Source organism: Crassostrea angulata, chromosome 6 (genome assembly GCF_025612915.1).
Source record: "Crassostrea angulata isolate pt1a10 chromosome 6, ASM2561291v2, whole genome shotgun sequence".
Lineage (NCBI taxonomy): Eukaryota > Metazoa > Mollusca > Bivalvia > Ostreida > Ostreidae > Magallana > Magallana angulata.
The window spans coordinates 31,059,448-31,072,651 of NC_069116.1; the positions used below are offsets into that span (position 1 = coordinate 31,059,448).

The 13,204-nt window shown below is 33.4% G+C and overlaps 1 protein-coding gene and 1 long non-coding RNA gene across 2 annotated transcripts; one reads left to right on the plus strand and one right to left on the minus strand.

The window, feature by feature from the left end:
- Positions 1-1,984: 1,984 nt before the first annotated feature.
- Positions 1,985-3,787, minus strand: LOC128189661 (uncharacterized). Its single transcript, XM_052861358.1, has 5 exons — positions 3,487-3,787; positions 3,042-3,194; positions 2,695-2,795; positions 2,444-2,542; positions 1,985-2,134 (listed from the first exon to the last, which is right to left on the minus strand). The coding sequence occupies exons 1-5, from the start codon at positions 3,527-3,529 to the stop codon at positions 2,105-2,107; spliced, it is 426 nt and encodes a 141-aa protein (XP_052717318.1). The 5' UTR covers positions 3,530-3,787; the 3' UTR covers positions 1,985-2,104.
- A 4,531-nt stretch (positions 3,788-8,318) lies between these two features.
- LOC128190305 (uncharacterized) lies at positions 8,319-9,710 on the plus strand. The gene is made up of 2 exons (XR_008244347.1): positions 8,319-8,786; positions 9,028-9,710. It is a non-coding gene; the product is annotated as an uncharacterized LOC128190305 (long non-coding RNA).
- Positions 9,711-13,204: the final 3,494 nt, after the last annotated feature.

Genomic DNA, 13,204 nt, shown 5'->3' on the forward strand with positions numbered 1-13,204 from the left:
GCAACGAGGAGGTCTTCCGCGCGATTTTTTGAAGGTTATTTGACCTTGACTTTGATATTTGACCCTTTATCTCCTTATTAGGGCAACAACAAAAAATATTGATGGTTGAATTTTGTTAGGAACATCATTCTCAGCATTTTATTCTATATTGATTTTCAAAATAATGCTTTTTAAAATATTTGTTCTGTTTGAGGTATGTTATCAAAGTTTTGTACTTCTGGCCCCTTAAAACCCATTAAAACCCCTTAATACGGAACACATGATAAAATAATTATAATATGTTGTTAAATAAATGTGAGATGAAAATTTTTGCTTCCTAAACATATAACAAAATATTTTTCAGTAAAATGCTATGGAAGAAAGACTTTAGAGCCCTTTTGGTCCCTAAATTGAAGGACCAGCCCCTTTTTCTTGACATCATACGAAAGTTCTTTTGATATTAAACATATTTTATTCAACAAGTGTTTAGAATTTCTTTGCCGTTTTTTAGCAATCTTGGATATGACGTTTTAGGGGCCGACCTCTAATCTCCTTATTGGGGCCAGATAACGAAAATTTAATGATTGAATATTGTTTAAAACATCATTCTAAGCATCTTTTATTCTATATTGCTTTTCAAAATATTTGTCCTTTTTGAGATATATTCGATCGAAATTTTGGACTTTTGGCCCCTTAAAACCCCTAATTACGTAACGCATAATAAAATTTTTATAATTTATAGTTTTATTAGTGAAAGATGAACATTTTTGCTTCTTAAACATATTACAAAACATTTCTCAGTAAAGTGCTATAGAAGAAGGACTTTAGAGCCCTTTTGGCCCCTAAATTGAAGGACCAGCCCCTTTTTCTTGGCATCATACGAAAGTTCTTTTGATATTAAACATATTTTGTTCAACAAGTGTTTAGAAATTCTTTGCCGTTTTTGAGCTATCTGGGATATGACGTTTTAGGGGCCGACCCCTAGTCTCCTTATTGGGGCCAGATAACGAAAATTTTATGATTGAATATTGTTTAAAACATCATTCTAAGCATCTTTTATTCTATATTGCTTTTCAAAATATTTGTCCTTTTTGAGATATATTCGATCGAAATTTTGGACTTTTGGCCCCTTAAAACCCCTAATTACGTAACGCATAATAAAAAATTTATATTGTATAGTTTTATAAGTAAAAGATAAACATTTTTGCTTTTTAAACATATTACAAAATATTTCTCAGTAAAGTGCTATGGGAGAAAGACTTTAGAGCCCTTTTGGCCCCTAATTTGAGGGACCAGCCCCTTTTTCTTGTTATCAAACGGAAGATCTTGTTAATAAAACTTTTATTTGCTCTATATATTGTGGTAAAATATTTTCAGGAAAGGAGATAAAGAACGAAAACCATTAAAAATTACGTCGTTTTTTTAAACTCGATTTTCGGGTCCAGGCGAGCTTCGACGCCTTTGAAGCCAAACAACCACAAATGCCTTTAAACACATTTACAATCTTTTGTCTACAATCCCTGAAAATTTAAATTCAATGACGTCATTAAAATAAAAAATTATCTATAAGGTTTTTAACAATATCTACAAGATCTGAAATTTTCACGAAAATCGGTCAAACCGTTTTCAAAAAATCGCTTGTACAAAAAAGCCTAAGAAAAAAAAAATTAAAGGGAAAAAGAAACAAAGCAATAACAATAAGGTCTTCCGCATAGAAGAATTCAAAACTACATAACAGACACGAACACGTTCATAAAATGGTAAAACATTCTCTTGGTAAAATACATTAGCTTACACATTATAATCACTTGTGTACCAATATTTATTAGCTTACTCATTATAATCACTTGTGTACCAATATTTGCAGATTTCGTGGATTTACATACCTATCATCCAAATAAGTCAAGAAACACAGTCCGAATTCCAAATATCATGCATACAAGCAAAACCACGAACAATGTCAAGCAAACTTCTAACTAATAAGTTAATAATTATCGCATGGGTGTGTAGTATCGATAAAGATCTTTACGGTAGTAAATAAATGCACTTTACAAAAATACAATGGTACTTAACAAAGTGGAAATGATTGAATTTCAATTAAATGTTACATTGTTTTCCTGTGGAATTAGTCATTATCAGGAGCACCAACTTCTATCTGCAAAGACATATTAGCAAAATACTTTTTATATAATTGTTATAACCATAGTAAGAAATAATGTAAACAACTTTATAAAGAACTTTGGAAAAATTGAACTAAAAGTATATGTAGTAACTTGTTTTTCATTTATGAAGAAAAAATTGAAGTCCGTTTGAAATTATCCCAAAATACCAGCTCAAGTTTATCATACATTACTTCATTACAGTACATAGCGTACATTTAAGTTGTATTAATCCCTATAAATGGGAAATACAAGATTTTACCGTATTCTTTAGTGCTAAATTATCATACAGGTTTGCCACTTACAGTTGATTTAGGAGTACAGAAAAGGGCATCATCCATCAAAGGAAGGGGGAAAGATATAGAAAATGTTCCTTTTTCAACTTTTTCTGGCGCATCTGCAAACTAGGAAGAATAATGATGAAATGAAGTGACAGACAGAAATACAAATATACAGAAGTAGTTAATGTGCTCTGCATATCATATTGAGGAACAAAGTGAACATAAACAGTATTTCAATTTTTACGTTACAGATACCGTAATAATTTATGACATACTGTACTTGGGCCGTTGTCTTTTAATCCACAAAGTCCAATGACATGAAGCTGGAATTTACAAAGATCCATTATTTGAATTCTTTCCTTTGGGACATAACATACTGAAACAGATGGTGAAATCACAATTTATAAAATTACAAGTAGAATTATCATAAAATTGGATTAAAATACCTTACACGTAAAAAAGTTTGTCTAATTAAATTTTCTGAGTGAGATTAAAGCTCGCTGTTATTTTAAACTCAGCGAGTCTTAATTTTTTTTTCTTGGTAGTAAAACATGAGAATACATACAAAAGATTAACAATGTAATTGTTTGATAATGGTTCATAATAATTCAAAATGCCTCACCTTTTACAGTTTCTTTGGATTTCGCTGGAATGTTTCCGATGATAGGTTTGGAAGAGAAGTTCGTGTCATTACTGAAGCGAACTTTGAATTTGATTTCTTCTGATGTTATGTTTTCTATCGTGAACGAGGTTTCTGACTGGAATGTTGAGTTCGCTGTTAAAATAGGGAAAACGTTCATGGAAGAAACTTCAACATGTTGTCAAAATGCGTTAGGGTGTATTTTACTTATAGTATTGAATCTGTTGAATTTCGTGCCAAGAACTAAATAAATGATCAACATATAATAATGTTGAAACCATGCCAAGGAATGAACGTAAAGAAAAGTTCACATTGATAATTCGTATTTATTGGCTTTTCGCGGTGACTCTTGATATGATCTTTAGATTTAAAAGTCATATTATCAAAAACATTTAATGGACTAAACAATTAAAAAAGTGATATGTATCTGTCATGGAGATAACTTCCGGGTGTACCGTGACGGATTTCATTTTATCGGAAATTTATCAATTGTTCCAAAGTCTTTACATGTACATTCGTGTAATTTGCCATCAATGCAGTCCACGGGGCTATTCTTATCGATCTATAATCCTAATTTGACCTGTTCGAGTTTGAAATCCTCTTGTTAAATATTCAGGCATTGGCATTCAAGCAATTCGTTATTGCTCCGCAAACACACACTCAGGTAGTTTGTGTACGTTTTAACACATTCCTTTAAAGATAAGGTCTTTCATTCACACAAGCAATTATAATTACCACTGCCCCATAATCCGGGAGAATGTATTTTTCTTGGATGTTGGTGCTCTTATAAAATTGCTCTAAGACTTGATCTTTTAATATGTCCGTCTATAGGTTCATAGATTTAAACTTTACAAAACAAAAACACCCCCCCCCCCCAAAAAAAAAAAAAAAAAAAAAAAACCAAATAAAAAAAAAAACAAAAAAAACACAAAAAACCAAAACTAACCATTATGATGTTTTTACTTCTGTTTTGATATTATTTTTTACAAACACTTAAACATTTTAAATTCTAGAACCATTTTAATAAGAGCTTGGACTTTGTGTAGTTGTGTCAAACAGCAATGTGACGTAGGCCTGTCTACTTCTTCGTTGGTCACTCAGCCATGACTCTTTGAAATCAACAAGATTTGTCTAGCATTTGAGGTAAGACTACGGAATCTGTGTATATTTCGCTTGAAACCACTATAGAACTTGTTTTGATGTAAGAAATGGATAGTTACATCCTTCTGAAGTCCAATGCCTTGATAAAATGGTTCTAAGAACATTTATAGAATATATCCTTAGAAAATGAACAGAAAAAAGTAAATTTAAACCAAATTAATTAATTTTTTAACATAGTAATGATGTTTACATTGAAATGAATGTTTTTTAATTCATTTAATTTTTAAAATCATAGAATTGTAGACTGAAGGTTTACATATTGTTTTAGCTAAATTGGTAGTTCTCCGATTTTAAACGTTTAACATATAACGTGTCACACATACATGTACATAATTAATAACGCCTGTTAATTTCTTAATAGTTGTTTCTATAAAACCTTGTCTTTAAAGACAGACTGTAATATTAAATAACTTCAATTTACTGAATTTATTTCGAATATTAAGTAAACTGTCTTTTTTCTGATATTAATAATAACATTGACTTTCTAAAATTTATTTGTTTGTGTTGGTTTTGGTTGCTTATGAAAAAGAGAATTGACATCTTAATCTAAATATCGAAAATTGCCAGTTGTTCTTAACATTCAAAGTTTCATCGAACACGATCAAGTACAAACGAATTTCAAATTCTTAAACAACCTGACCGTATTGCATTACTTAAAATTAAAACCTAAAACCTGTAAATAATTGCAACCAATGTTACTAATTTTTCTGCTCCTTCGATGTTGCCTAATGTTTGTGGGTGTCAATAGGTTATCAAAAATTTTAGGATGCTTGTTAACGACACAAGATATTTTGGTTTTAACTTTTAAACCATTTTGGGATATATATGTATGTGGACTTTATTTTTCTGAAGAACGAGAATGAATTCCTGCAAAAGAAAATTAATCGCCTACAAAGGGAAATACATCGATTGCAAGTGGAAATAAACCACTCTCAAAATCGACAAAGGAGGGATTTCGAAAAGAGGGCAAGTTTATTCAAAGATCGAATAGAAAACACAGTGATAAAGATGGACAAGCTAGTAGAACGTGTGACAATTGTAGAAATACTAATCAAGGAAATACACACCTACTCAGGAAACTAACTACATGCATTTTGAACAGGGGTTAGTAAACTAACTCGAATTCCGAATGTCGGACATGATTATTAATACAAATCACCAGCACCAAATGAAATTTGATTTTATTGTTATCATAGTACTCTTGTATATTGTTCACCCCTGCGAATGTTATTGTCATTCAAATTTTAGACCACGTGGTTTTATTTGACCTTTTCAGTTTCGCAGTAAGAATCGTACCTCCTGTAAAGTCTATTTCACAGTACATGTATCTAGGTTCTTAATATAGTAGTCAAATATAAAATCTAGAGGTTTATTGATTTTAAACTTTATCTTCATTAATTGGTGAATAAAATGTGTTCTAGAAATAAACGTGACTATACAAAAATTAGTTTTTGTCTGCTGTTGCAGCAACTAACATGCTTAAAAGAGATCCCTCCTGAGGATTAATTTTCGATCCGCGCCTGACCTAGTAATAACATCAATAGTGAAACAGACTATACCATTTTATGCAGAATGTTCCTTGAAAATGGCTCGGTATACTAATTTTTAATACAAAGCAGACACTCATTATTTTTTTTTAAAACATGGTATTGCACACCACAAGCATTAAACATGGCTATGATTTTATTAAGCAACTCAATGGTTATATTTTCAACCACTCTACACGTGTTTGAACACGAACGATAACTCTGTTCTGAATATTATCGTTTAATATAAATAACTGCTAGATGGTAAAATAAGACATACATCTTGAAAGCTTTTCCCGTTTTAACATAAATCACAGTAGGATATGATATGAAAAACGACCAGTACTTACGTATTTTGGGAATATTATCCGAACACTTATACTTCCGCTCGAAATTTCACAGGAAGTGAACAAATATCGGTGAAGTCTCGTGAACTTTCATTCGAGCACCTCTGGATTTATTACTTACTTAGCAACGATAAAGAAAACATTCCGAACACATTCGCAGGGGTGTTATTAATCTGAACGAAAAATGACCCTTGTCTCGGGCATTTATCATATTTTTAAAAATCACATCTATAGTTTAGTTTCCATCTTCTTTAACAACTTTGGACAATTTTATCAAACGTGGCCGGAATATTCTGTAATAAGAACGTATGTGGCAATCCTTCCTAAAACAGGAAAAAAAACCTACATGTGATTTGACTTCCCTCCTTTGTTAAAATTGTCTACTCTGTAAACAGGTTCTATATCATCGACAGAAGCATCTATGTATATAATTGACATTTGATATAAGACACTTGAAAACCATTTATCAAATGAGCTTACTTCTAAACATTATAATATGTTAAATATCGATCAGTTTCATGCGCGGATCTAGAGGGGGGGGGGGTCGGGGGGGTCCCGACCCCCCCTGGAAAATGAAAATTTATTAAATTTACATAGTAAAATTATCGCGAAAATATGCCTCAGACCCCCCCTGGCAAACACAATTATCCTTCGGACCCCCCCTGGAAAATTTTTCTGGATCCGCGCATGAGTTTTATTCAAATTCAAGTGTATGTTTATTTTACGTTTGTCAAAATTAAACTTTTTGTCTTTTGTTGTCACAGAAATCATGATTTAAAAAAAATAAAAACTCATGAGTGTTTCCTCTAAAAGTGTGTTTTGTTAAGAATGTGTATTTTAGATGTGTTGTGACGCCACAGATGCCCCGCAGGCAGCTCAAATTTAAGTTATATATATATATATATATATATATATATATATATATATATATATATATATATATATATATATATATATATATATATATATATATATATATATGATATTATCTTTTTTATCCTTATTGTGAAGTGTACTGCATCGGTCCACCATTACATTTTGCAATGAGGCGATCGCTTCCAGAGGAGTATTTGATGTGTACGTTATGTAACTGTGAAACTGTGTTTCACCCTCATTCCATCTTTGTTGGCTCTTCTAATTAAAAATGAATACAACGCTTTTTTCGGCTTCAAGTATTTTTGTGTTTTTTAAGTTAAATTTAAAGAAGGATTATGCTAAAAAAACAACAAACAAACCCATTATTATTATATTAGTTCTACGGCGTATGTCTCTGATAGAGGCGATAAAAGGTCTTGCAAAGCAAAACTCCCCGCATTCTTATGCTTGTATAGAACCATTTTAACAATACCTTGGACTTTCAGTAGGGCGTAGCGATCTATTTCTTGCGTCAATACAAATTAGGAATGATGCAGTTTCAAGCGAAAAATGCAGCGATTGCGTAGTTTTAGCTAAAATCCAGACAAATCTGTTGATTTCAAAGAGTCATGGCTGAACAGCAATGAAATAGACAGGTCTACGTCACAATGCTGTTTGACACAACTACCCAAAGTATTAGCTTTTGTTTAAATGGTTCTATCTGTAGATTATTGACAGTTTAAAACTGGATTACACAGCCATTTTTAGTACTGACCTAGCTTATACTGCGAAAATAGATATCATATCAATTTAAGAAGCAGATCCTTGCGGTTTCGAGATAACAATATCCGTTTGATGGAAAACAATTCAGACAATAATATACATGTATTGTTGAAATGAGTATTTTAGGTTTACCTGCTTGGTTGTCAACAAATAAACCATCAGATCTATCTAAGATTTTAAGATCTGGTTTGTTATTCTTTAAAAAAAACATTTAGTAAAGAAAAAGTCCATAGATAACGGATAGTATAAAATAAGTTTTTTCGACGATACTAGGGGTTCATGTGCACGAAATAATGTTGCTTAAATTGGATACATGTACTTCCAAACAAATCTTTTCTTTGAACTACAAAAAAATAGTTCATTTTATACGAACAGCAAGCTCATTAATGAATACAAATTTGCTAGCATAATTAATTTATTCTTAAGTTGTTTATCCGGAAAATAAATAATTACATGTATTACAAAAGATTTTTTTTTTTAAATCAGATCACTTTGCCCCACCATAGAATTAACGTAGGTACAGTATTATGATACTACATGGTATTTTCCAAAAAAAAAAATTAAGTGATAAGCGATCATAATTGTCTTTGTGTAGAAAAGGCTAAATTTGTGATACTCTTACATTCTAGCCTTCTAAACAATAATTATGGAATATATATGGTCTTTATTTGCCTTTTTTGCTGGATATGTTGTTTTTGAATTATATGAGTTCAATAATAGATTTAAGTTACACGAGCACAATTTCAACGAACTCCAAAGCCAAGGGAACATTTTGAAAAATGAAAATGAAGTATTACGACTGGAAATAAACCGCTTGCAACATCAACTGTAGCTAAACAAAGTTAAAACTGGAATTCTAAATACTGATTTAAAGAGCAGGGATGATTTTTTGAAGGACATCGACAAAGGAGCAAGATTATTCCATGAAGAGTTAAAGAACACAGTGAAACAAATGGACAAATTTGTAGAGCAAGTGAAAATTATGGACAAACAAATAGAGGATATGAGTAGAGAATTCAAATTTGTGTACAGGGAACTTAATATTTTAGGCAGGGGTAAGTGAATTCATTATTAATAATTATAATCTGCAGTTCTGTTAAAATGAATCGCTGCCAAATTGTTATTGTTTATTACGTCATTCGTATGTACGTCATAATAAGCTCGGAATCTATTACATCACAACAAAGATATAATATGCCTTACGAAAGTGAAAAATTAATTACCAGAAGACGTACATACAAGATAGTTAGTTTTACAAACTTTACAGCTTCAAAATATTTGTTTTTCTTGTTTCAGCGACAAATATCAACAGAGACCACGGATGCACGCGCAGTGATTACAAGGGCGGCAGTGATGTACTAAACACTATCAAGAGTGGTGTTGACTTCATCATTAGAAAACTTGTTGAATATGTTTCAGTAGGATTAACATCTATACTTTTGCTCGAGTGAAGAGAATATATATGAGTGAAAAAAATATACTTAACAAACGTAAGAGCATTCAATGATAAAAGATATTGGAAAATATCAAACTTTAAAGCCAAAATATTTGGTTATTTTTCTTAAATAACAGTTTATGGCCTAAAATATATCTAAAATTTTTGACGCAGATCTGTTTAGATCGGGTAATTTGTTGATCACCCAGCTTTATTATGTTTCAAATTTTAAAAATTGAAAATTTTAAAAGAATTTATACTCTCTAAAATATTGATTTTCAATGTTTTAAAATTGTCTCTAGTCAGGTTTTAATAGATTATTATCAGACTTTTATTGCAAGAGTTAATTTCATGCATCATGCTATATAAAATGTTTAGTTTTCTTTTTAAAGCCATCTTCTTCTCTTATTTTTCATCTTTTCCTCCTTTTACTGACTCAAAATATGATGACGCACCTTTATTTTCCGACGATTGTTACACAAAGTTCTTCAAAGTTGTCCCGTTTGCCATTGATTGCTGTATAAGTAATAAAATCATGTCAATATTTCAAAGCTTGTTTGAAACTCATCAGGTGCTTCAGAGTGAACACACTATGGAATGGTCAAGATTTTTTTTATATGACATAGATAGACGCGGCTTACTTTCATATATCCAGTTAACTTAAAAATAAACTTTTATCTGAATTTTGTTTTTGAATTTAGACGAATTCATTCCTAGACATTTACATTCTGATATAAATCAATTTTTCGTGAAAACACTATACCTCTCTAAGATGTTTTTGCAGCAATTTTTAAAAAAATACTCAATATTCATATATATATATATATATATTTATATACTGTAACGTGTTTGGGTCCGTAGATTTGGGTAGATCCGTAATCAAGACAATGATTTAAGAAAATGATTGTATGTTTATATATGTATATAAAAACCGATCAAGCAATAATTACTAAAATGATTTGTTAACAAGTACGAGTCAGTATATACAGATATTTAGTTTTAGGATTATCTATCCTTAATTTAAAAAGGCATACAAATGTAATTTGGCGACTGGGTATGTGTCCGGGCAGGTATGTATCCGTAGGCACCTGTCCTATGCGAGCGGGTCTCGGATGTGTCCCGATCCAGAGATCTGTCCTGTACACAGACAGATCTCAATAGAAATTGTGGAAATAATATAATTAATTTAATTAAATATAATTCCCCTATTAACCAGTATACTAGACACCGTATACTTAATACCAGGGTAATTTTATAACCTCACCGCTTCTGCTTCGATCTTCCCACTTGGAGTTTCAACTGCAAACTGTCGACTATCAGCTAAGCAGCGCCTTATATACTAATACGCACCCGAACTACCCTCGGGAGCTATCATTATACATAACGATAAAGCCCGGTTTACGTAATAGCTTGATACATTCCGAGCCCGACTCTTCCGAGCCCGACCTTTAATTGTCACATTACCCACGCCTCTATTCCTCATGCGTCCTCGCAGGATAAAAACAATCAAAAGCTGATGACAAAGAATTTAATGAGGAGAAAACATGAAATATGAAAACAATGATGAAATGATAGATGCATAGATAGACGTATCCGAACCAAATGAAACTTTAACTAAGTTCACCCTTCCAGTCTTTAAAACATACAACAAATAACATAAGGTCAAGATGAATCTTGGATTAAAGACTACCTGTCTGAACAGTTCTGTTAGTTGCTGACATATTCATAAGGCGGAGTGGCACTCTTTCCTGGCATCGAACCAAAGACCTAGCCAGCATAGCAGAATCTGATTTTATCAGTTTTTCAGATGGCTCTATAAGTCCAATTTTCACCGGGAACCCTCCATCCGGTCCTGCACAGATCTTGCCCTCGGCCAATATTTCAGATCTGGGGGGTATGACAACCCTGTTTATCAGTGCAATCTTGTATTCCTGTGCCGTGCCTTCTAACTGAATAAGGTGTTCTATACCCGATATAGCAACTTTGTGTGTACGCATGTTTATAATAGCCTTATGCTTCACAAGGAAATCCAAACCAAGGATTCCATCAACAGATATATCAGCCACAATCATTTCCTGTAGTATAGATGTTCCATTCAGCGCAAGGCTGATAGATGTTTTACCGTATATCCCTACCGATGATCCGTTGGCAGACAGTACATCTCTGTCAACCTTTTCCAAGCGCCAAGTGTCATTTCCTTGTATGTTCCCATAGCATACCTTTGATAGCAAGGAAACGGTTGCACCTGTATCAATGAGTAAGTATACATCCATCTCATTTATTTTGGCAGTGACATAGACTCCCGACTCCTTGATAGAGTGGATGGCTCTCGAGTGTTCTTCCCCTGTCTTGTATTCATTGCCTTGAGCCCGATCACATGGCTTATGCTCTGTCATACTCATCTTCTTAACGCTATGATCTGGCTGATGGACCTGGTTAGACGAGTTCGAGGGACAATCTCTTTTCAAATGCTTGTCAGATCCGCACCTGTAACACTTTCTTGTAGTATTTGCATAAGTATTCCTGGTTTCGTCTTTGGTATGCCCTGTATCACGTCCCTTCTTTTGCATTTGAAACTTCCATTGTTTCATATCCTTCATTTCCTTTTGAAGATATTGCATATTTTTCTCCATTGTCTCTATGAATTTATCTATCTTTGAACCATGACCAGACCCATCCTCTTGATCCACGCTTCTCACACTCTCAGTGCGGCGGCTCTCAGCTCTGTAAAACGCTTCAAGCTCAACGGCTCTCTGTATAGCGTCATTTAGACTGTTAGGTCTGGCCTGTTTTATCTTCAGACGCATCTCCGCGTTATGCAGTCCATCTAAAAACTGTTCTGTGGCCAGGATCTCACGAACGTCGACCGGAGCTGTAGGATAGGCTAGGTTCACCAGCCTCCTTATCTCCTGACCCATCTCCGGTAAGCTTTCCGATGGTCTCTGTCTCCTTTCTCTAAGCTGAGTCCGATATAGCTCTGTCTGGTTCAATGGCGCAAACCTATCCTGCAAAGCCTTGACCAGTTTTGCATAGTTTTGCCTCTCATCCCTTGGCTGATTACCCAGCACACCTTGAGCTAACCCTCTAAGAGACGAAGCTAAATACAACCCCTTCTCCGTCTCAGTCCATTCATTTAACAGACACACAGACTCAAAATGAGATAAGTAGTCATTCCACATGCCTGAACCGTCATAAGTAGCAGGTTTAACAAAATTCCTTGATTTTGCTCTCGTCTGATTTTGGCCGTTTGCATCTATCCTTGTGCTGTGTGCAGAGTTCTGCCTTCCGCTTACATCCCTGTGACTTACATTACCAAGTGCCCTATCCGATCTACCTGTAAACGGTGTACTCGTCCGTGTTACTCGTCTTGGCATCGAGGTGCCAGATACATTTTCCTGCAAACCTAAAAATTGCATGGACTCATCTATCTCTCGACTGAGATTTTCTATTTGACGTTCTATGTATGTAATGTCAGCCCGTAGACCAGACATTGTGAAAGAAGCATATAATAAACTAATCAATTAGATCTAACCCAAATCCCGCAGCTGCCACCAATTTATGTAACGTGTTTGGGTCCGTAGATTTGGGTAGATCCGTAATCAAGACAATGATTTAAGAAAATGATTGTATGTTTATATATGTATATAAAAACCGATCAAGCAATAATTACTAAAATGATTTGTTAACAAGTACGAGTCAGTATATACAGATATTTAGTTTTAGGATTATCTATCCTTAATTTAAAAAGGCATACAAATGTAATTTGGGCGACTGGGTATGTGTCCGGGCAGGTATGTATCCGTAGGCACCTGTCCTATGCGAGCGGGTCTCGGATGTGTCCCGATCCAGAGATCTGTCCTGTACACAGACAGATCTCAATAGAAATTGTGGAAATAATATAATTAATTTAATTAAATATAATTCCCCTATTAACCAGTATACTAGACACCGTATACTTAATACCAGGGTAATTTTATAACCTCACCGCTTCTGCTTCGATCTTCCCACTTGGAGTTTCAACTGCAAACTGTCGACTAT

What these genes read in the sequence shown, in the direction of transcription:
- LOC128189661 (XM_052861358.1), bottom strand. Translation starts at nt 3,529, where the DNA reads ATGAAATCCGTCACGGTACACCCGGAAGTTATCTCCATGACAG. An exon ending in GGAAGTTATCTCCATGACAG is followed by an intron (nt 3,195 to 3,486) that starts ATACATATCACT and finishes CTATTTTAACAG; the next exon opens with CGAACTCAACATTCCAGTCA. An exon ending in TCTGTACTCCTAAATCAACT is followed by an intron (nt 2,135 to 2,443) that starts GTAAGTGGCAAA and finishes ATGTCTTTGCAG; the next exon opens with ATAGAAGTTGGTGCTCCTGA.